Source organism: Phalacrocorax carbo, chromosome 1, assembly GCF_963921805.1.
Source record: "Phalacrocorax carbo chromosome 1, bPhaCar2.1, whole genome shotgun sequence".
NCBI lineage: Eukaryota > Metazoa > Chordata > Aves > Suliformes > Phalacrocoracidae > Phalacrocorax > Phalacrocorax carbo.
The window spans coordinates 210869472-210894967 of NC_087513.1; the positions used below are offsets into that span (position 1 = coordinate 210869472).

Consider the following 25496-nt stretch of genomic DNA (forward strand, 5'->3'; position numbering starts at 1 on the left):
AGCCAAAATCTCCTCAGAGAAACAGTGGCAAGTCAAATATTTGTAAAGCAGACGCAGCACTTCCCTGAATTCCCAGATGGCCGGAATCCAGATTTCCATACATGAATTGGAGTAGAAGAAAAAGCGTCACCACAACCCACCTACTGGCCAGTGCACATTATGTGTTCCTTTGTATGTTCAAGGCTGTTCAGTACAGCCTATAGATGTCAGAGTCCTTTCTACACGGGTGAAGGCTCATGCTGCACCAATTTGGATGGCCAGTGCAGAGCCCAGCCTGACAGTCAGCACTCACTAACTTATGGAAAAAACTAAGCTGCAAACAGAAATCATCAACAGTGAAAATAAAAGTACTAACAGAAATGAAGAATAAAGATGCCTTAATATATATCCATAGAGTTGCAATCTAATGTAAGTCAGCCTTGTGGTCTCTTGTCCTGGCGATAGAGAGCCTAGCTGAGCTATAGAAATCTCATAAGTGACCAATGGTACAAATAATCAACATTTCCTTTACTACAGCCAAATCCTTTCTTTTCCAGGTTACAAAGTCTGGTCTCCTTGGTGCAGACAGCATTTAATTGTCAATCACTACCAGAGCTACGCAGGACACAGCCTCAGTTGTTGGCAGAGATGGTTTAATGAATGTTTAGATTTGTCTCTTCATTATCCCAGTCCACCTGATTGTGGAAGAAAACCTGGAAGAAAGCCTGGAGCTTTGCCACATGGGAAGGAGGAGTCCACTACACTGTGAAAATTGTTTTCATATCTTCAGAAGCCAGCATTTCTCATGCCACAGGGAAGAGCATTAGCTCTATCTGTTCCATTCATTATTTCAAACAACGTAAAAATGAAAGAAGCTTAATACTCAGAATCCCCTTTTTTACAACTACTGCCACTTTAATTACCCCATATAAACCATTTTATCTAGGTTAAGGGTTAAATCCTGCAGTCAAAAAAATAGAAAAAATAATGCATAAAATAGATATTTTTATTTAAAATATGTTAAAATTAGGAGAAAACCCTCATCTAAAAATAGCGTAACAAGTCAGAAATGTCAAAAAACAGCAATGAAAAGGAAGCAGCATTTTCTGATGTTATATTTCATGCTTTCATTGTTTTTTCTTGCAGTCATGATGGGTAGAAATTCTCCTTTAAAAGGAAAACAAATGTTCTTAAATCATCATACATTTCCATTAGCTAGGGAAATCAGAAAAACCCAGAAAATAATTTGGGATCTGCAAAACAAGGTACAAAAGTTGCCATTGCTATGGGGTAAGAGGGGAAGGGTCCAGATTCAAAGCAGAATATTAAAGAACATGGCAAAAGGGAACTCTTTGTGTTTTGCATCTCAACATATTGATCATAATTAAACAAAAATGGGACTTGTATTCTGAATGTTGTAACTCAAGTGAGGCCAAGTCAAACAGCTCCTTTATTAGCTCAAAATACACAGAAGAAAGACAGAAGGTGTATAGCTGGTGTCAAATGCTGCCGGCATTCTGTCACATTTATAAGACTTAATTTACATATATGCACCTACTTGCACTTTATAGGTGCGAAGGTCAATTATTGCAAGCGTAATTAACATCGTACTGTCAAAAGTTGTTAAGCTATTTAGGCAAAATGAAGATTTGAATAACAGAGCATGCTAACTAGGTGCTGTATTAAAGGATGAGTAATAAAATTTAGGATCTGAAAAACTTGGCTCATTTAGAATATTGTTGGTTCCAAGCAAAAATAATTTGACTTAATAAAATCAAAAGTAATAGAAAAGACTGCAATCTGTAGTGCAACTGGGGAAAAAAGTGTGTGAAACTCACGCAAATCAGCATGAAAGAAGCTTCAAGAAAATGCTCCACAAAGTAGAAACTGATGTATGTCTGCCTCTGAACAGCAAGAGGAGTGGGGGGACTTTTAGGCCAGCGTTTTGATACCTGCAGGGAGGTAATCAAGAAGGAAAGGCCAAGCTCTTACTCAGATGCTTGGTGGGAGAATGGATCACAGTCATAAATTGAATTGGGGGAGGTTCCATCTGGACATAAGGGGAAAAAAAATTACTATGAAGATAGTGAAGAACCAGAACAGGGGTCCAGAGAGGTTGTGGGATCTCAGTCCTTAGAGGTTTTCAGGATGTAACTGGATAACCCTGAGCAACCTGCTCTGATTTCAGTGTTGACTCTGCTTTGAAGAGCAGGTTGGGACAGAAACCTCACAAAGTTCCTTCGGGTTCAGCAGTTCTGTGACATACTCAGTGATTGTAAAAAATAAAAACCACTCTGAAATTTCAGTATTGAAAGAAAGTAGATATATATTGCAGGCCTGTCTTGAAAGTGGAAGCATTATCAGTATAGCCGCAACCCCTAAAGTCCTTCTTAGAAATGGTAAATAAGCTCTGTGCCTGAAAGAAGGAATTAAAACCAAAGGTCTATATCTGAGAGGCTGATCGAGGAGTGGGCGTTTAGGCAAATTCATTCCTGTATATTCATAATATACCAGTATAATTTTTATTGACTTTTAAAAATCCATAATAGCCACTAAAATCTTATGGAGCAAGAGAAAACATGAAGTTAATGAATAGCAAGTGATTAAATATGCATTTTATTTTTTAAAGAAACAAAGTAAAGCTGAATTTAGATCTGGATAGCTTTCCAACTCAAAGCCTATTCACAAATTCAAAATGAAATTATCCATAAAATCTTGTTTCTGCAACTTTGGAAGAATATTTAAACATCTTTCACATAGTATGTAATATCTCTCTGGCACATGGCTCAGCTATTTCAGGCAACAGGATGTACCTGTGCTGGCAATAAGGAACACCAGTTTTGTCTCAGCATGAAATTATCATATGAGGATATCAGAAGTACAAAGACTGATGTAATGAAAAATAAAAGGTATTGCTCACAAGCCATGGTAACCAATGAATCACTAGAGTTTGGTGTTTTCAGAACACAAAACATAATGGAGTAGGTCGGAAGTCTGGATGAATCAAGCAGAGAGATGGCTATTCTGGACGGCTTAATTCAGTTATTACTAGTTGCTGCTTTGACTCCAATGTTCCCTGGACTATTACAGTGGAAAAAGTCAAGATGCCTCGTTATCCCTGGCAGTTCTCAGAAAAAGAATAAATTATATTTTTTATATACCAGGCACTCAAAACCTTTTACATAGAACTCTGAGAGTAAGAACACTATTAATTATAACAGCAGTTGTACATCTTAATGTAGTTCACACACAATGTTTTGAGCACCGTAATCCATTCTACTCGAAGACCTGTCAGTCATGACTAAGATATGTATTTTCTTTCCAAATATCACACCTTCAAGTAAGCAAAAGAAAATTTGTACACCTTTGGGTCAAAAAGATGATCTGAACAGCTGAACTGGTACATGATTTTAATAGAGAACTATGGCTGATGTTTATTTTGTGTCAGCCTTTCAAATGAGAAAACAAAAAAGCAGACTGACCTCTAAACCTGCATTAATACCATTAAACTTATATGGATAATTATAGCCGTTAAAAAAATCCATATATGCCATGTTCCAGCTAAACTGGAAGTTTCTTATCTATTCTTATATTAAGCAATTAATAAAATATTCTCCTATTGATTTTAAATTCTATGGTATTATGGCTGCAGCTGATGTTCAGGCTGATCTATTAGGAATTTCATAGTGGAATATAAAAAAACTACAGAGCAGCCATGTAAAGGATCATACGAAGAATATTGTTACATGTTGTATTTCTCTGGAAATTTAGAAAAGATGCATTGACAGAAACAAGAGATTCAAGAGAAATTAAAGAAAAATGTTGCTAAGTGCTTGCCCTAGATTTTATAGAAAACAGGTCTTGCTAAACCTGATTTCATCCTCTGTTGAGCATACCACTTTGGCTGACAAAGATAACTGTCAAATGTAAAATATTCAGACTTCTGAAAGGCCTTTACATGAGAACCACATAAAAAATTAGCACTATTAAATAGTCTCAAAACATAGCTTTAACAGACAAAGATCTGCTAGATGATAAATATAAAAAATAGTCAACAATGGAGTAACATGATTTGAATGAAAATGTCTCTAATGTAGATTCGTAGCTATAGCAGCAAGTCCTGCACTACTGAAGCATTTCATTAAATGGTCTGAAATACATAAAAGTGCTTCTGATGAAAATTTTGGATGACATAAGGATTGGCGCGGTTAAGAATACTGAAGGCAGAGCTGTAGCGATTCATTGCCCCAGAAGGGATGGGATTCACCTGACCAAATAAAACTGTCTACTTTGTGGATATCTGAGCTAGTCACCTCACTGTAAGAGCCACCTACTTTTTATAGTCAAAGGAGAGAAATAGGCACTTCTAGATGTCTAGATACCCTAAAAGTGCCTGTTTCTCCCACTGATGCTAAAGAAAATATAGGGTGACTCATGATGTTGTAAGTATTTGAAATTAGTTGAAATTACTCCTATTCAGTATATTTTTTTAGTACACATAAGTTGTATATGTAGGAATAAAGAGAACAGGTACAGTCTACAGAAAGGAGGGTTGAATATTGGAACCCTGGAAAGAATTGAGGGCTTCAAGTGGACATGCAAAGAAACACCTACCATGTTTATGAAACAGGAAAACCATGACAAATTCAACATGAGCCAGCAATGTGTGCTTGCATCCCAGAAAGCTAATCATATCCTGAGCTGCATCAAAAGCTCAAAAGCAGCGTGGCCAGCAGGGTGAGGGAGGGGATTCTGCCCCTCTACTCATACTCTGCTGAGACCCCACCTGCAGCGTTGCATCCAGCTCTGGGCTCCTCAGCATGGAAAGGACATGGACCTGTTGGAGCAGGTCCAAAGGAGGCCACAAAAATGACCCGAGGGCTGGAGCCCCTCTGCTGCGAGGCCGGGCTGGGAGAGTTGGGGCTGTTCAGCCTGGAGGAGAGAAGGCTCTGGGGAGACCTTATTCCAGCCTTCCAGTACCTGAAGGGGTCCTACAAGAAAGCTGGAGAGGGACTTTTTACAAGGGAATGAAGTGATGGGACAAGGAGTAATAGCTTTAAACTGAAAGAGGGTAGATTTAGATTAGATTGAAGGAAGAAATTCTTCACTACGAGGGTGGTGAGGCACTGGAACAGGTTGCCCAGAGAACTTATGGATGCCCTCAAACCTGGAAGCGTTCAAGTCCAGGTTGGATGGGAATTTGAGCAACCTGATCTAGTGAAAGATGTCCCTGCACATGGAAGAGCGGGGTTGGACCAGACGACCTTTAAAGGTCCCTTCCAACCCAAACCATTCTGTGATTACATGCTTATTTTGGAAAACATTGAACTTAATCCTCAGATATATACTTGAAGAGCAATAGATCCAATAAGTAGCAAAGGGCAGTACAGAAGCAATTTTACTTCAGTATATTGCACCATAAGTCTGACGCAGGGATACTGCTTAAAATTAAAGTGTCTACCTTTTAATAAGGATAGTGTAAAACAAAAGACCTAATGAAATAGAAGAAAGAAATGATTCAATGGCTGGGGAAAAATTTCTTTCAGTAAAAGACTAAAAAGCTCAAGCTGTTTAACTTTCAACCTGATGTCTGAGAAGTGATTGGAATGCAGTGTTTAATATAATAGAAAAAGCCATAACAAGAACCACTCACTGTAAACTGTTGCCAGACAGCTTTACGTGGCACATGCTAATAGCGGGTAAAGCAGCCATCAGAACAAACCGCCCAAGGAAGTGATGGCTTTTCTGTTACTTGATACCTTTCAAGACTGAAGGCCTTGCAGGAGATATACGACTTTGAAATACAAATGTTCTCTAGTCCAGTGCAAGATAAGGCTTAATGAAATGTGACTAAATCTAATGGCTCTTCCAACAGCCTGCTCTTATAGCCCCTCCTAGCCTTGAGCTCCCCAAGATTTACCTCCTGCAGATTGATGAGTGGAGAATAAAGATCAGGCAAATATATGTGTACTGCCTGTGTTTCACTTCTGTGACAAGATCTACTGGCACCAAATCCCTGAATTTACATGTGAACACATTTCTTTCCATAATCGTTTAAACAGGCTCTCTGGCAAACTGGTGCCTTAGCAGCACGTGCCAAATCGTGAAGAGAACAAAAGCAAAGTGAAAGCCTGTGATGAAGAATATAGATGGGTATACAGGAAATGTTAGGTTATGTGATCATCTACACAAACACAAAGGAGCACCTGGAACAAGACAAGTAGGGAAACCCCTGAGTTTGCATCTGAGAAGACTTGTTAGACTGTCAGACCAGGAAGATTTGCAAGAACTGCCGTGGAGATGCAGGAGGTGGTGATCACAGTTCAGTAGGTAGAAGTCTTCCCTCCCACCCCATCAGTACTACACTGGTACTTGATGTGATATTAAGGAGAGCAACATAATTCTGGATACTAGGGTTGTGGGGAAAAAAGTTAGTAGCATTTTCTGAAAGGTCCGGAGTTTAAATCCCAATGTCCTGGGTAATACTGATTTAAAATTTAAATTTCATCTCTTGATTTTCCTGGCAGTTTCACTTATTTTTACTTCTTGTTATGAGTTACATGCACTGTCTAAATAGCTGATTGATTCTTTCTCAGACAGTTATCAGATGCATTTCAGTGCATGGAAAAGTATTCTGTATATATTCATGTTTCTCTCAGTTCTAACGCTGATGGCATCACCTGTTAGCACACATTAAGTCACAGAGACGGAGGGAGATTTAAATTATATTGTTGTACGCTAGGAGATAGGCAAAAAAAAAGGTGTGATTTAAATTCCACATGGATATTAAAATCGTTAATTTAAATGGAAATGACAACAAAAGTTAATGCATAAGATTAATCATGTGCTTGCATGTCTTTCAGTGTTGATTCTCTTCTGTTGTGCATTCATGGCAGAGATTGGCTAATGGGGGTCCTGAGACTTTCATACAAAGAGTTTCTTTATTTTGTGGGTAATGAAAAGGAAAGTCTGCAAAGACAGGAGACTGAGAATAAATGCTGAGTTCATGGCTCTCCAGTCTATGCTTCCAAAGATAAACCATTTCAGTAGAAAAGCTCAACAGCCTTTCCCCTCACTGATGCCCTGCCCACTGTGTTACTGGAGTCACATCTTTCCTGCACCGACTGCCTAAGACACTCACTAAGAGGAAAGGAACCAGTTTCTTCCATTCTAGCTTACCAGGTCTCATTAATAAGAGCTGTTCTTTCCGCCGATTCTCAAAAAAATAGCTTCTTCAAACTACATGCTGATAATTTTATGCTTCTTTGACTGGTATAAAAAATATGTTTGTTCATAGCATCAAACCTCAGAATTCATATGTGTGAAATATATATATCTTATGCATACAATCCTTACTGTTACAGGATCTGAAAATTATACCAATAACAGGCAATATTCTTTACAAGTAGTATTTGCTTCTACTCATTAAATCTGAAACCAGCAAACAGAGATAAAAAGCATGTTTAAGGAAAAAAGAACAAATTAAGCTATGAACTAAGAAGTGGTTCCAATGGAGAGAGAAGTATGGTAATAGGGCCAAGAAGAAAGGAACATTATAATACCTTCTTTTTAAAAAACAAGGGAAAGAAAAAAACCACTCTGAGGAAAACTGACCAGTAAAAGCATGAGATAAAAAGGGTGTGATTACAGAAAATGCACTCTACCATCTGGATAATGTTTGACATCAGCAAAAGCAAACAAGAATCTGAAGGAATACAAGTTTCCAATTATAACTTTACATAATATATCATAGCTAGTATAATGAAGAATTCTGTAGTTAAGGCTAGTTCTAATTTCCATGCTATTCCCCACTTTTTCAGTTACTTGCAAGATTTTATTTCCTTTTGGCAGCATCATGTCCTTTCTCTCTGACTAGTACATTAAGAAAGTTCCACTCACTAGTATCTCCTGAAAAATAAAGAGGTCATACCAAATACAAAGAAATTTTGTCCAATTCCACAAATATTGTCAGGGTATCAGACTCAATATTCTGATTTCTTTTGGCCCATGGAATAATTATATATAAACTATGCTAAAATATTAGAGAGTTTGGTCCTATTAATTATCATAGTTGTTTCTCAGTATTATGTGTCTGATATACCAATGTTAAAAGAGCAGTCCCAGTTTTTCTGCCAGTGGCACTGAAATGAGGCTCCCGTATTGCATCCTGAGGTAACTGGGGCCTAGAGAAGCTGGAGGCTGGTGGAGGTTGCTGTTAGAAAATTCCACGTTTACGAAAATGATCTGAAAACTGTAAGAACCTTATTCTCATGTCTTGGAATAGGGAACCATATGGAGTTTTGGATATAATATATATAAATTGGTCTAACCACCAGACTGAGAAACTGTATTATTAATTTAATCTTGAATCCTCACTACTATGTGTATTAAATCATTTTTCTTCATCAGTTCACCCAATATGTACAACAGCAGTAAATTTGACGTATTTTAATTGACTTGCCCTTTGGGGAATTGCTAGTCTGTGGTTTTTATGAACTTCCTCACTATGAGCACACAGTATTCACGAAGTTAAGTGATGCATTCTGAGCTCCTTCTTAGGATTGAAAAGAAATAGTCTGGGTGAGATTTTGTAGTTGATCAAAATCTCAAAGGACAGAATGGCACAAACAGCAAGAAGAAATTCCCACTGCTGAGCTGCTTTGATATCTTCTCAACATAGAGGCTAAAATGAATATTGCCCTTTGAACATTTTAATGGGTATTAACGTGTATTCTGTGACAAATTTGAACACCATCCCCCTCTGCCCCGTATTTTATAGGATATGCAGAGATGTCAAAGAATATACAAATATGAGAATATACTCGTAAAAGAACACTGAGTCTGCCAGGCATCTGTACCGCTCCAACCAATGTAAAAATTAAGTGTTATTTAGCTGACAACAAGCTTGTAAATATCGGGATTTAGGCAGAATGATACCAATTGCCTAAGTAACCAGAAAAGGGATTAATAAGATTTTGTCACAAGTTTTAGTTGTCTGTCATAATCAATGGCCGTTGTTATTTCAGTTATGGTATTTAAGACCAAGCAAATGCACGAATACCCAAATGCAATTAAATGAGAAACAGTTTGCTCTGAAGACAAATAACAAGATGGGCAATGAAAATAGTTGATTTGGGAAGATAATTTCATGAAAATCTAAAGTGTAATTTATGAGGAAGATGAAAATCTCAGATGTTGGCCACTGGTGGAGCAGTGGAACAGATTAAATAGTGTGCATTTGACTGAAAATGTAACATGTTTAATATGACATTGATTAGAATTTCCAACAGAAGTTCCATTTACTCAAAATATTTTAGTGCATGGGATATGTGTATTTGCTATTCATGCATTTCAAATTATTAGACCAATTTTCATTAGCAGTCCCTATATCAGCATGCTTTTGAGTGCTAGAAATGGTTTACTCTGATTCATTTTCTGCGTCAGTATATAATTTGATGTCAGAATTAGCATTGATTTTTTTAACCTCTTCCCTTTCACAATATGCTTTCACAAAGGTTTGCTTGTTTGCCTCACCAGACTGAAATATATATTTTGTTTACCAAGCTGAACATCATTGGCAATGCCAAAATAACCAGAATCCTGTTGTGCTCCAGCTGATGGAATGAGATACATAAGCAGGCAAGGAAAAGCTGTGGAGAATCAATATGTCTTGGTTAGTGGTGGGAGAGGGGAACTGGCTCCGTTAGCTTGGTGGCAGTGCAAACCTAGTACAGAGCTGTGCTGTACGTGGCGTTGCCCTCTCGTACAGTCACACAGTTCCCTCCAGGAGACTGCTGGGAATGGGATATTTGACGCTGTATTATTTTCTGAATATTCTTTTTAAAGACAAATAAAATATTCTTTGTAAATTCTGATAAGGCAACATGTACAGAAATAGAGGTGCAGCATTCACTAAGTAAATACTGAAGTCAGTGCAATTCCTTACTGACCTTTTGGAACAACCAATGTCAGCATATTAATACAAGATGAAAACAAACGACCAGACTAGAATTAGCCATCAATTGGAATGCCTTAATCTCTTGTTACATAGTACAGTATGAAAATCTTAAGCTTTGTGACAGCAATGACTAATTTTAAATGAACAGTTTATGGCTAAACTAGCAAGCTGCAGTATTCAGCAACACTCTACTGAACATAGTTTAGTGCACCTCGTAAAATTTGTGCTTACCCCATAAAGCTATTTATACTTCTTTCACATCAAATACCCAAGGACCCATAAAAATATTGCTTTTAATCTGTGGGACCCTCCTACATCTAAAAATACATTTGTCACCTGGTAAGTCTGGATTTAAAGCCAAAGGTTCATAAAATTACATTGGATTAAAGCTAAATTCCCTTTTAAGAGAATGAGACACCACTTGTCCAAAGCCTTAGACTCTCTACCTTTCATCATGATGAACTACAAGAGAATTGAGACACAGGCTTCACAATGTGTCTCCTACAAACAGGTTTTCATATTTAGTGAGTCATTGTCACCCTATATTCCCCAGAGACAGCTGATTTGACATGCCCAGTACCCCTACATCCACAGAGGCTGTAGGCACATAAAAGCTTAAATTACAGTACAATAGAAGCCTCCCTCTATCTTTTCATATTTCTCACTTGTAGTAGGAAAAGCTTCCGCATTCCCTTGCTTAAAAAGACCCCAAACACCTAAGAAATATAAAAGCACAAAGATGAGCAAATAGAGAGTACATGTCTTCTTTATGAAGCTGGCCCATTTTTTTTGCCAACTTACTTCTTAGTCTCCCTCCTCTGAACTAGGTACTGGGTAATGCCATTAGATCTACAGACCGCCTAGGCGTGTTTAGTATATATAACATCATGCATATTTATGGTACTCAGTCACAAGAAACAACTGGTTTGTGCTCTCGCAATGTCATTTTGTGCTCAGCAATTCACAAAAAGCCTGGAAAGAAGAGATTTCACTGTGATTAGGGATGTTGGTCAACAGCTGCATTTAGCCAAGCATCATCGAGGAAAGTGAATGATCATTTTTTCTTCCACCTGGAAGTGGAATGTGAGCTTTGTTTAGCCTAAGAGTGGCAGCTGAAGTAATCTAGACTGTCACATCTTCACCCATCATCTCCATTTCCATTTAACTCTTTATTTGATTTCAAATTCTCAGATCTGTAAATGAAGTGCTTGCAGTGGTAGAAAATTTCTTTAATATAAGCTTGGAATAAGGATGTATGACAAGCTCAAGACAAATGTTTCAGGCATCAGATTAGATGTTTTACATTAGTTAGGTTCTAAGAAGTTCAAGCCTTTAATCACTTAGTTTGCCAGTTTCAAATGCACGAAATTGGTTATTGGATAAAGTTCGGGTCACGGTGTCACAGTTTTCAAAACAGACACTTTTGTGCTGTCGTTTAACACAAAGTTCATCAGTAGAAGGCTCTGGATTATTCTGCATTATTTCTCCTTTCATCAGATGACTGTCTCAAGTAAAGACAGTAGAGGACTAAACCGCAAATTTGCCCTCTCCCAGCGGAGTAAATATGCTGAACTAAGTAACTCCTTTACCAGTATAAGGTTATACACTGGTTTGTCTTACAGAAACAGCCAGTCTCCAGGTACTCAATAGAAAGAGACAGCCTAACTCAGGAGTGTCCCTGAACCATGCTCTGCAAGCCCGTGAGGGTACATATTTCTCTCCACTTGTAAGAACTTTGCCCTGACTTGCACTTAGAAAGTCACATGCACCAGTATTTAAAATTTAAAAAAAAAAGAAAAAAAAAAAGCAGCAGCTGATCAAATACTTCTAAGCAAATAATTTACCTGGCTTGTGAACATAGTATACAGCTGTAAACCCATTGTTTTCAATAAGCAATATTCCTGCCCATTCAGTCACATCAAATGGAAGAAATTCTGGCGTTATTTACGTGACACCTCTCAACTTCATACAAATGCCTGCAGGACAGTGTAATACAGAGCACTATTCCAAAGCTGTGTTTTATTTTAAATATTTGCTTCACAAAGCAAGTGCTAAATGATAGGACTTTGTGCTATTCTGTCCTAGAATTAGAGTTTAAAAGTTAAAACATATTTATTTGTAGCAATCGCAGAATATACTGCAATAGCCTGTTTCCTTACATTGGCATAGCCTGTGCACCAAAAACAGTCCCACTGAAAAGAAAAACGTTGATGTCAGGGGTATGAGTTCTCATGTACTCTTAAAAATAGGAATTAGATCAGATTTGAGTTCTTCAATCCACTGTTACTGAAGAACCAACAACAGTTGCTTGGATAATGAATTCTTTGAGTTATTTAACCAGAATATGGGATGCCTGGTCATGTTTATAGTTAGTAAGCAATCTGTTTTATGAGATCTGAAAATTCATAGAACAGCAGGACCAGTAAAAATGTCCCATATATTGATTTTTCAGAAACAGACACTTGTCATGAACCTGTTGAGCATCCACTTATAAAGCCTACTTTTTGTCCTGAATAATTCATTATTTGAAAAAGCATCAAACAAAGAATATTAAGAATATTAACAAAGAAAAAATTAGTTACATCATATGAAGATGGATCTACATGAAGGACAATTTACACAACATACACAACTCCAGGGCATTCCTGCCTGCCTATTGCATTGGGTTTGCATGGCAAAGTTTTGGAAGCGGGGGGGTGGGGGGGCTGCTACAGGGGTGGTTTGCGTGAGAACCTGCCAGAAGCTTCCCCCATGTCTGATAGAGCCAATGCCAGCCAGCTCCAAGACAGACCTGCTGCTGGCCAAGGCCAAGCCCATCAGCGATGGTGGTAGTGCCTCTGGGATAATTACAATTAGATAATTGCTGAGCAAATTCCAAAAGCTGTTCTATGAATGTCAGCACTTGCCTTCTTTGGCTGCTGGGAGAGGTACTTCTGTATGAGTAGTTGATCTTAAAGAGTTTTTGTACCTTTTCTGTCCTACTTCACCTATTTTTATTTTTTCACCTACTTAATTCAGAATCTATTTGGGAGAGGGTCTGCCTTTTCATTCTGTGTTCCTATGGCACTATTGCCTCACACTCTAGTTCCCAGTTTTCACAACAATTATAAAGATTGCAGGGAAAAAACTCCCTGAGGGAAGTTGATTTTGCACACTTTATTAGCATTGATTAATTAAAAGCTCCTTAACTGTTTGAAAAATTTTTTTTTTTTCTTACAAGTTCTGGCTTAGATTTTAAGATTTCACAAAATGATGCATTTACCTGAATTATAAATGCAGATTATATCAGACAAGATACCTCACTGAAGTTTAGTCTAATTCTTGAGTTTTACTGCATGAATAGTATCTGAAATTTGCACCATCAGTGACATCACTATGATATAAAAAGTTTATAGTGTGGTTTTTCCAGCAGGGACTTGTCAAGGTCAATGGAAGAGAAGGCAGAACCAAAGTGAAATGGCCAAATGCCTCAAAGTTGCCAGAAGAAAGTAACTTAGCACCGTAGGAGTGAAAATGAAACAGAGGAAAGGAAAAGCTGAACTAAACATAAAGAGTGCGCAGTGGGTGGGGAACTGGCTGACAGCCTGCGCCGAAAGGCTGGTGGTAAATAGTTCTTTCTCAAAGCGGCAACCTGTCACTAGTGAGGTCCCCAAGGGATCAATATTGGGCCCGATGTTATTCAACATCTTCATAAGTGATCTGGATAATGGGATCAAGTGTAGCCTGATGAATTTTGCTGATGACACCAAATTGAGTGGGGAAGTAGACACTCCAGAAGGGAGAGCTGCTCTGCAGGGAGATCTGGATAGGCTGGAGGAGTGGGCCAACAAGAACCTTATGAAGTTCAACAAGGACAAGTGTAAGGTCTTGTACCTGGGAAAACATAATCCAGGAGTGCAGCACAGACTGGGATCCACCTGGCTGGAGAGCAGCTCTGTGGAAAGGGACCTGGGGGTCCTGGTGGACAGGAAGCTCAACATGAGCCAACAGTGGCTGCTGCGGCCAAGAAGGCCAACAGGATGCTGGGTTGCATCAACAAGGGCATCACCAGCAGAGATAAAGAAGTCATTATCCTGCTCTACTCAGCACTTGTCAGGCCACACCTGGAGCACTGTGTACAGTTCTGGTCCCCGCTGTACACAAAGGATGTGGACAGGCTGGAAGAGGTCCAGAGAAGGGCCACCAAGATGATCAGAGGACTGGGAAGCTGCCGTACGAGCATAGGCTGGGAGAGCTGGGTTTGTTCAGCCTTGAGAAAAGGAGGCTTAGAGGGGATCTAATCACCGTGTACCAGCACTTAAGGGGCAGCTACAAAGAAGATGGAGACTCCCTTTTTACAAGAAGTCACATGGAGCGGACAAGGGGGAATGGACACAACTTGCTCTTGGGGAGATTCTGACTGGACACCAGAGGGAAATTTTTCACACTGAGTCACCATTGGAATAATCTCCCTAGGGAAGAGGTTGACTTGGCCACGTTGGACACCTTTAAGAGTCGGCTGGACAGGGTGCTGGGCCATCTTGTCTAGACTGTGCTCTTCCTAGAAAGGTTGGATTAGATGATTCCTGAGGTCCCTTCCAACCTGTGATTCTGTGATTCTGAGTGATAGACGTGTGGCTAGGAAACAGGGCTTGGATTTTTAAACTTGAATGCCTACAATGTTTAGTTCTTAGTCTATAATCATAGAATCATAGAATCATAAAATCATAGAATCATATAGGGTTGGAAAAGACCTCTAGGATCATCAAATCCAACCATCAACCCAACAGCCCCAGGCGTCCTAAAGTAATTTCACTCTTCAAAATCTATCCCTAATTAGTATCAGTGAAAGTCACAGATTCATAGAGTTACAGAATTACAATTTGAGCTGGAAGTGATGTAATGTAGTTCAACTTCTTCTCAAAGTAGAACTAACTTCAAAGTGTAAGCAGATGGCTCAGGCCCTTATTATTTTAGAAAACTTCAAAGGAAGCTTTGAAAATTTGGGATCCAGAAGTTCTGTGGAATTTAGGCTGAAGGACAATTTAAACTAAAAAGAGGAAAATCTTTTGACAGAACTTCTAAGCAAAATGGAAGAATATGGTCATTGGGCATTTAGTTCAGTAAGCTGAATTGCATATTTCTGAACGGATGGAGGCCTTCAGAGGTCACTGGAAGGGGCAGAAACCCTTTGAATATAGGACAGAAATAATGAGCTGTATTTTGCTTGCATCTGTAAGGTTACAAATATGTAACTGTGAGAAGTTTTATCTGTCAAAATAAAAACAGCAATTTTCAAATACCTATGGCCAAAGTGAGGTATAACTGTTCTTAGATAAGTAGACTACATTGCAATTATGTGTGTGTGTGGGGGAAGATCTAAGTCAACTCATTCAATGATAATTAAAACCTTCAGCAGTACTGAAGGCTTAGGTAGTAAAGAATCTATATATATTCCAGCTCTCAACAATATACTCTGCCTCGTAGAAAACCAAACTCTAGCAAAAGTATCATATTCTTAATTCTCTGGGTTATCTCTGTTTCAATTAGGCAATTGAGCAACTTTTTATTTTTATGAAATAGAATTGGAATAAAGAGTGTTTGGCTCACATTAGGATGCTGAACATGGAAACGTATATTAATTGTCTGTACTTGATGTCTAAAATTTCTACAGGCTTTAGCTACAAATTAAACTAAACTCAGTCATTCCTCATTTGCAGTGTAATAGTAACAATGTTTTTCGTAAGCAACAACAATCATTTTTTCCCAACAAAACAAAAGTGCTGCTTTTTTGTTATTGAGGGTTTGGTGCAAAATGCATTGTACAAAAAAACCTCCCATGGTAGCAGTTGAGGCCAGGTGAGTTAATCACTTTGCTCTTTACTTTAACCTGTTCCTTTTTGTTCTCTAAAATTCTCCGAATTATCCACTAATTCCTATATCTTTTTTCAGTACTTCACTGACTGAAGTGTCTGAATAAAAATATGTTTTTAACTGGATTCCAACATCAGGAAAAAATTTAAACCAAACATTTTCTTTTCAGAGACGTAGTTACTTGATATTATGGAAATTTCTACATTTCTCTATTGCACCAGGAAAGAAAAAAAGTACATCTTGATAAGAGTTTCCTTGAAACACAGCTCTGTACTGTAAAGATACAATTTGATCATGATCGTTTTTACCCTGGGGAATATTTTTTCAAATAACATGAAAAGAATTCCACTTGTAGCTGTAAACATCCTATAAACAGTTTATATAAACAATCAAAAGGCTTTGAGCTATCTACAGAAAGAGCATGTATTACTAATAAAATGAAAGCTACTGTTTATATAGTTATATTTAACAATTTCTTTGCCCTTTTCTGGATTGGTGATGATTTGCAAGTATGAAACAAAGAGAAAAATAATTTCTATCCCTTAGTTGGAGACTGAATAAATTAAAAAAATAAGTAGGACACTTTACTGAGGCAGCAGGCATCAATGTAAAGTAAAGGCACATATGAGAACACTTAAGATATAACATAAAGAAACAAAAGCACTTACTTAGGTTTCTTAAGGAAAATTACCCTTAGCTGCAAGATTTTGAAAAGATCTGAAAAGGCAGTGAATTCAGATTATGACTTCAGGCTCCTGAAGTTTTCAGAAGCTGTTTCTCAGGTCCTTACTCTGTGTAATGATGAATTCACACGATCATTTAAAGATTGTCTAATACCTTGCAAGATTACAAAGATTGCTGCTTTTTGATTTTTTAGTCTTGGAAGCTCTGGGTCAGCCTTTCAGAGCTGGTAAGCACGTGTAGCTCTCACAACAGACAGCTGCTTATCCAGCCTGAGTTACCTTTATAACTAAGTAATCAAGAAATCCCTGGTGTTTCAAGTAAGAAAGTTACGATGGAGGTGAGTGTGTTTTAGCCGCATCCAGAGTAAACTGAAATTAAACAAATAAATAAATAAATAAATAAAAATATTATGCCTGTCATGAGGGGAAAAATAACTCTCAAAGAAACTAAGAACAGTCTGATATTACAATCTGACCACATAAGATTCTCTGTGAAAGAAAAGGAATGCAGATGCTCTGTAATTAAAGTCTAGCAACTCTTACGTTTTACTGGCTAGGGATGAGAAATAAATCTCCTCTTCCTTGAAAAGGGCTGACTTCTTTACACTAATGTAAGCCATCTTTCACCCAAGTTACCGATATACATCTCACTGTTTCCATGAGGCGGATGGTATAGGGACCGCAGGACACAGTAACAGGTCTCCTCCGGGAGGAAATCTGGAGTCCATTCAGCAGTGCAGTGAGGTTAGGGTTAACTCCAGGAACCAGGGTTAGGAGATGATCAGGACCACACATTTGCTCTACAGGAGGCTATGGGAATTTAAACTGACACAAACATTCAGCACTTTTGGCTTCATTTCTCAAGAATGCAGGAACTGCCTTCGGCAACTGCACAGCTACACAGGTACCTCTTGGAGCCTTCAGAATTTAGAGTTTCATACAGCGGTGACTGTGAGACTGACGCCACCATCGCCTCAGAAAACAGTTATATCTGAGCTACCAGCCTCAATGGGAAATCTTTACCTAATGTGATTTAAAATAACTGAACTAAAACCCCTTAGTTTTTAAAGTTTATATAATGGAAATGACAACTAACCCAGCACCACAGAGTACAATTATAATTAACAGGAGGCTTTTCTGAAAAATGTCTGTGGTGCCTTGGGGAACAATATAGGTCACATCATCGATTAAAAGCAGAACATCCTCTTCATTGCCTCTGTAACATTTAACCCCAAATCATTTCGTTGCTGTAAATTAAACAACCCATGTTGCATTACATCACAAGAGTGAAAAAATGAAGAATAACTAGCTTAAAAACCCATTTCAAGCTCCAGCGCTCACTTTACCCCATGTAACATGGGCAAGCAACAGAGAATACTGATGTTACCATTATTTTCCTCAGCTTTGTTGAGCAAAACTACTACCTGTATATTCTGTTTTCTTTTACTTTATCTGGATATTAATATTAGACCTCTGCAGGAGAGTATGTGAGAATTACTTAATTGAGGAATAAAAACAGCAGTTACCTTTGCTGCTGATTGCAAAGGAGATGTAAGATTGTTTAAGACTCTAGGGTTCAGTTTTGGTAACTGAAAGCTCTAGTGAACACTCTTCTATGCTGGAAAGTGGAATATAGAAATAAATCACTTCAGATAAAATGTGTCTGCAGGGACCACTACAGACAGTCTACCTCATTACTTTGCTAATATTACAAGAAATATCAGTGATGACTGTTACTAGAAGCCACTTAATAATTTAAAGACTTTCACTTTGAAAGAATTACCCACAAATAATGTCCCTTTTTAATATAAATAAATTCCTGTTTCTTAACAACAAAAACAATTTCTCAGTAGCATTCAAGCCAAAAGGTCTTTGGTAATAAAGCCTCTCAAACATTGTCCACCTTTGCAAGTGTTTGTCTAGAAACGGTGGTCAATATCTTGGACTCATTTGTCTTTTGAAGTTTTATTATTTGCTTGAATCTTCTTCTGCTCAGCCTGTGAGGTCAGAAGGTCAGCTACATAGCGGTGGTAAGCTGGACTGTCTGAGCAATATCTGACAAAGTCCATGAGAGAGACCACAAGGGAACATCAACTGACACCATAAGGAAAGGGAAAATAAATGTATAAAGTGCACCTCCAACTATTCTACTACTCATGAGTAATCATAAACAATGAAAAGGCACTGCAGGCAAAATTAGACCTCCTGACACCCATGCAATATTTTCAGCACAAAAATTCCTCACAGAGACGTGAGTGAGTTGATAATGCTGTAGGGGTATATAGGCAAGAGCAAAGCCTTATTTCTGAAAATTTAACAGGGGAAAAAGCTAAATAGCTATCTTAGTTAACAAATACGTCCCTGAGTACACAAAGGCAGTGAATATGTACATCAGAGAAATTCCACTTTAATACAATCAGGTTTTGAGTCTCAAGTTCTGCCTATGTTCTCTACTGCCTTTTTCAGATTACAATAAAGAGTACAGGAGCTCAGTTCCCTTTTCCCAGCTGAAAAGCTAAGATTATGCAAAGAATGTTAACTTCTAATTAGCCCTGTAGCCACTGGTACACATCTCAGTGTCACTGTTAAGGACTGGAATTCTACTGTTGAAGTCTTTCAGCAAATCCAGAAATTAAAAATGGAGTTTATAGTCTGAGTGTGAAACAAGAGACACCAGATATAAGCCATTGCTCAACAGTTCTGCACAGGATTTGACCAAAGACTTAAGCCCCTCATTACCTAGCCACTGAATTTTGTTTAGACATTGAGACAGATTTGGATAGTGAATGGAACAAAAAGCATGAAAATGTTTTTTTTGAAAACTTCACAGTTGAACAATGGACGCTTCCATCCTTGCCTAACTGGAGATGAGAGCCAGTTTCTCCCAGTGACTCATACAGGGTAAGTAGGATGGGAGTAAGCGAAAGTAGTTTATTTTAGTGCAAGTCAAAACAGGGACCTGGAAAAAAAATACTATAATGGGGTGTAGTGGGGGGACAAAACAAAGCTAATAATACTTTCTCTAGGAGCTGATTGGTGCACTTATAGACTTGTAGACTAGGGGGCCTCAGTTTCTTCTTACAGCTAAATGTGCTAGAATGTTATTATTCACATATTATTCACTGCTCTGAGAATATGTGTAATGGTTATACAATAATGAATTAGTTACATGTAAAACAGATAGAAAAAAGTCTAAAAACTCTTCAGGCAGTATGATGCTTCTGAAAGCACTTTCCAAAAGAAAGGAAGACGCTATCTCTCTTCCAGACAGGAAAAAAAAGGCAAAGAGAATGAAACAAGATGCCCAAGATGACTCAAGAGCCTGGTCACAAAGCCAGGAATGGAAGCAACCTATCTTAAGTCTAAAATCTCATTTTAAAGACCACCTGATTTTCAACCAGTTATACAAAAATATCACTGAGATTTACATGGCAGACAGTCACACAGCACTGAAACAACACCAAACCCTCTTAACCAAACCTTGCTCTTTTAATCAAAATTTAGCTACTCGAGATTACAAAACAATGAAGGAAAATTAATTGAGAAACCAGTGATCCTGGGAGGATTCAAACATCATCCTCTACACTTATAGGCCAGGCTGTACTGAGCTCTTTCTATGATGGGGCATATTATGGAGTTAAAAAAAAAAAAAAAAAGAAAGAAAGAAAAAAAAACATATCTCCAAGAAAAGCACAATAAAGTGAACCTAAGGACCTCATAATGTATTGTGACTTTTTTTTTCCTGGGACATTAACAACAGAAGTGTGGATGACAAAGAATATAGGTGTCACTTTTTTTGTGAGAAGCCTGTTCAGGAAAGCAGCCAACAGCAAACTTCCAAAAGGTAGCTGTGAATAGCGTGCCTTCCAGCTTCTACATAGAGCCTGATTGATTCATGCTTGCATTAAAATGCAAGCTGCATATGTTGGGCCAAGGAAAATGTAAAATTAGAAAAGCAGTGCTATCCTCCATTCATCCATGGGAAGGAAGTAAAAAGGAAGTAAATGCTCTCATTAGACCAAGTAATAGAGCTCCACATTTCTTCATTTGAACCAGTGGCTGGGGGAGAAGATGATAAACTTTGTTAGTCATATGAGTTGGATCTGCCTCAGCTACATCACCTAATCCCACATTCCTGCGTTGAAGAAATTTTGGCTGACTGCTGGAGCAGAGAACAGGCACCTAAAAGATTCAGGGTTTAAGGCAGAAAGGATCGCTAGGTCATTGAGCTTAGCCTAACGTACTGCAGCTCATAACACTGACAACAATAACTTGTCTCAAACTAAAGTGTGTGTATCTATTTCAGAAAAGCATCTGATCTGGGAAACAGCAAGATTGAGATCTACCACTTCCCTTGATAGTTTGTCCTATATTCTCACTGCTAAACACACCTGCCCAGCCTTTGTTTGCTTTCACCCAGGTTCCTATTCTGCTTTTCTCTGCTGCTCTGAAGAATCCTCTTATTCTCAGTCTCCCCACAGGAATACACTGTCATTAAGCCATCTCTCTGTCTCTGGAAGATTTTCTCTCCACTGTAGTCTCTGTTCTCTCTCTTTGTATGTATTTAATATCTTTTAAAAGTATAGACTCCAAAACTTGGCACAATAATTCTGTAACCTGACTGTTGTTGCACATACAAATAAAACCATTCCTTATTCTTAATTTTTAGTCTTTTTTTTTTTTTTGACATTCAAAGTTCATAGTACAAGCCCTGCTGAGTTGTCTATTCTTTCCTCTAGAACCTTCTTAGTGTCTTTTATTTCCACTGTAGGGGTCCCCTCTGGGTATATAATGCTGGCATTGCTTCCTTCCAGATATGTAATACTTCTCTTCTAGGGAATAATAATTTTGTTTGAGTAGCCTCTGTTTACCAGGCTAGACTGTAACTGGATTGCTCTGTCTGACTGTTGTGTCCTCTTTTTTTCTTCCTACTTTTCCAATCTTTGCATCATCTGCAAATTTTGCCATCCAAGAATTCATACCACCTTCTAAATGATTTATGAAAAATTGAAATATGTTGTCCATATCCAGGTCTAAATCATGAAAGACTACCCCTCAAAATTTCTGTGTAAGGGCCATTTCTTATTGACGAGTACTTTGAGATGTCAGCTTATCAATCCTTAAGGAATATTATTTTGATAAAGTATACTGTTATTTATTTATACCAGATACAATGTAAAATTAAATCAAATTCCTTACAAAAGACTAAACAACACCTACGACCATTCATCAAGTAAATTCACATTCTAAAATGGAGTTTACCTAACATAATAACTTTGCTTTAAAATTATGCTACCATTAATTTATTTGTACCATTACTTTATTCTTATGTTTGCTTTCTTACCTAAATCCTCCTTAATCTTTCCAATATTTTTTCCAGGGTTGACATATAGCTAACCTGCTCTGCAGCATTATTTGAAAAAAAAGTTAAAAATGATAGCATGGTACCCACACTCCACCTCTAGATTTTAAAAAATATTCCAGCAGACCTCTTCAGCCTCCTTTTTTAAGGCTCTTAGGTGAAAGTTATCAAGCAGTGAGCCTTCTGATTTACTTATTTTATCACTGGCAGATGTTGTTTAACATGCTTTTAAAGATTCAGTGCTGTTTGCATAGTAGGGACACTGGATCTCCTACCACCATATGGGCTTGTTAAGGAGCAAACAGCACTTCCCTCCTACTGTGTGCCACTCACTATTGAAGAGGTATCAGAGTTTTTGTTCATCTTTGCATGAATAAATGACATGATTAATTAAACAGTGATTGACAAGCTTCATTTCTTCTTCTTTTTGGTGTTACAAAAAAGCAGCAAACATTAGTTATGTGCATCCAAAATAAACCAGAAATAAGCTTCATTAAACTTTTCTCAGAATCTTAGGAGGCAGAAGTCAAGTGTCCAGATATGTACTGCAAGAGTTCTTATCCATTATACTTGCCACTGAATTTATCCTGGGTTGCCACCTTAAGCACCATGTATTTTTGGCCCTTATATTTAGGAAAATTACCTAGACATACTAAGATATTATAAATTGATGTCTGGCTGGCAGAGAGCTGTGCAAGGGTCAGTCAGAATTGTCATCTGCCCTATTTATCCCAGCGTCTTGTTAATTCTGAAATCAAAGGATAGCAATTTGGACATCAACAATATATCACGTTAGACTACTTTTACCAGAAATATCCCATTAGTGTGCATTATCCTGATATCTTAAACTGCCTTCTCTTCCTCCTGAGATTGCAAAGGACCCAGCTGGCAAACAACCAAAATATCAAGTTTCTCACACATCTATTATCATAATGGCAGAAGGTCATACACTGAAAACTGAGAACACAAATGCAACATAAACTAAACTGAATATTTTGATAACAGAAATGTACGGAGGTTAGTATCTTGGTGCAATAGTCACTGGCATTTTTGTTCGTTCTGGAGGTTTTTTGCACTACTAGTTTCAGTGATAACTCCTCTTTTGAAAAAGCTCTTTGATAGGAAAAAAAAACACCCCAAACTTCAACAATGCTCATCTGTCAGGCTCTTCAGGTCTATGATAGCAGCACTATTCAGCACAAATATACTTAGTCTTCCTGTCCTATATCCCAGGTTGGTTCTGCCTGTTACACCTCAGAGACTGATTGTGTCTCTGCAAGACCAACAGACAATAAAAAGAAATATAAAAAAGATAAAGGTGAAATTTTCCTGACCACACGAGTTATCTAAAGTCTAGACATTTATCTCTAAATTACTTGGTCATAAAAAATGTCTAGACAATGGAGAAAGACAATCATTCTCAGGGCACGATCTATTTCCATGTAGACGAGACATCCAAAGCAGGGTAGAAGAGCTGCGTTCAGGAGGAGTCTCTCCATTGACTACTATGGCAATATTGTGGAGTTGTTCAGATGTCAAAAGTCATGTGAGGCCAAATTGTTTTCCTAATAGCCCAAACTGTTTTCAGTTTGATCGGTATGTAGCTGAGGCTTCTTATTTCCTACAGCACCTTGGCAATTATTGAAACATACACAAAAAAATGTTTTTTTTTAACTGAAAACAGGTGCTTTTGAGTCTAGCGGAGCATTGGTGAGAAAAATTGGCAACACTATGAAGCAGCAATCCAGAAACTATTTCCTTTCCTCACTTATTTCTCACAGCTAAATTCACTACTCTCACCTGTGCATTAGTCCATTCCATTTCAGGAAAAGGTCCCAGCTGAAGGCCTCTACCTGTGGGATTTTCTTCCTCTTGGCCTTTCTGGAAGTACATAGAGACATCTACTCAGGACACGTTCCAAACTCAGATTTTTTATCGTGCTTGCATATGGTGCTTAGTTGTGTGTTTTTACTTCCCAGGTTGTTTTTTGGGGGCTGGGGGCTTATTTTTCTATAACCACTTTGGGAAATAATCTGGCATGCCACTTATTCCCTTCAAGCTATAAATTGGTGTTAATACATGCTGGATTGCCCAGAGGCTTTTTTAAAAAACAAGAAACAGCATTATAATATATAATATAATATTCAAAAGGTGAATGCACATTACTGTTTATAAATATCTATGGAATAGCTATTTATCCTTCAAAGGAGAACAAGCAAGGGGTACATATTTTACAAGAATTAACACTGTACTACTATATTTCAGCTTATTTTTAGTATGCAACACCTACCAATCTCAAGTAATTATTAGCAAATCAAGCAAAAACTCTATAAGGAATAAATAAGCGTTCTCTTGACAGTCCACCTCTTTCTAGCTAAAATTAGAAATAGCCCTGTTGCTTCTAAATTTTAAAACCCACTCTAATTATCACTATGAAATCGTGAAGTTTTAACAGTAGGGTAATATACATTTGCTTTTAATGAACATCAGGCTTCATTTTTTGTGAAATGGAAAATCTACAGTGAATTCAGGCTCCCATTTAGGCGTGAGTCAATGCCATTGTAGAAAACATATGAGCTCTTAAAAAACAATGACAATGTGGAAGAGCCCTGTCAGTAAAAGGGAGGTTTATGTTGCAAGAGTCGCAGATTTTGTTAACATCAAAACTACCATGTTGGTAGCTATGCATCCAATACCTTTTTTTTTTTTTTCAGAATATTTAATACCTAAAACACTGAAAAGCATTTTTATAATGCCCATATTCATTAAGATGCATAGGTAATGCTAGCCCTCACCTTGTTGTATATTACTTTAGAGAATTTTTGTTTCTGTATTACTAAAGAATACAACTTTTTAAAAACATAAAAGGACAGAAAAATAACGCTTTTCCACTATCACCCGCAATACTAAGTATTTTTTAATAACACATGATTTAATTATATTAATAAATATATTTTATATTATTTATATAAATAAATAGAAGGTAAATATATTTCTGAGATAACAAAAAAATGTTTTTATGAAGACACTGACAACAAAAAGGGAACCAAGGAGAAATTCCATCCTCTATTAGATGTGGAGGGGAACACTGCCACCAAGGCTGAGGAAAAGGCTGAAGTACTTAATGCCTTCTTTGCCTCAGTCTTTAACAGACAGACGAGTTATCCCCAGGGTACTCAGCCCCCTGAGCTGGAAGGCAGGGATAGTTTGCAGAATAAATTCACCTTAATCCAGGAGGAAGCATCTTACAACCTGCTGCCCCACCTGGACACTCACAAGTCTATGGGCCAGATGGGATCCACCTGAGAGTACTGAGGGAGCTGATGGAGGAGATGCCAAGCCACTCTCCATCATTTATCAGCAGTCCTGGTTAACAGGGGAGGTCCCAGATGACTGGAGGCTTCCAATGTGACACCCATCTACAAGACAAGCTGGAAGGAGGATCTGGGGAACTACAGGCCTGTCAGATTGACCTTGGTACCAGGGAAGGTTATGGAGCGGTTCAACTTGAGTGAGCTCACCAGGCAAGTGCAGGACAACCAGGGGATCAGGCCCAGCCAGCATGGCTTCATGAAAAGCAGGTCCTGCCTGACCAACCTGAGCTCCTTCTGTGACAGGGTGACCTACCTAGTGGATGAGGAAAAGGCTGTGGATTTTGTCT

The 25496-nt window shown here is 38.0% G+C and overlaps 1 protein-coding gene across 8 annotated transcripts in view; it reads right to left on the reverse strand.

Moving 5' to 3' along the window:
- The window catches only part of DLG2 (discs large MAGUK scaffold protein 2), an 883409-nt gene that overhangs the window by 607731 nt on the left and 250182 nt on the right, over window positions 1-25496 (reverse strand). The window contains exon 1 of one of the 8 annotated variants that reach the window (XM_064441437.1): window positions 23636-23712. The exons of the other annotated variants lie outside the window; for them this stretch is intronic. Within the exon in view, the coding sequence (XP_064297507.1) occupies window positions 23636-23656 (21 nt within the window). The 5' untranslated portion in view covers window positions 23657-23712. Of the gene's footprint in view, window positions 1-23635; window positions 23713-25496 lie in introns of those variants that run through there. 8 annotated transcript variants of the gene reach the window in all.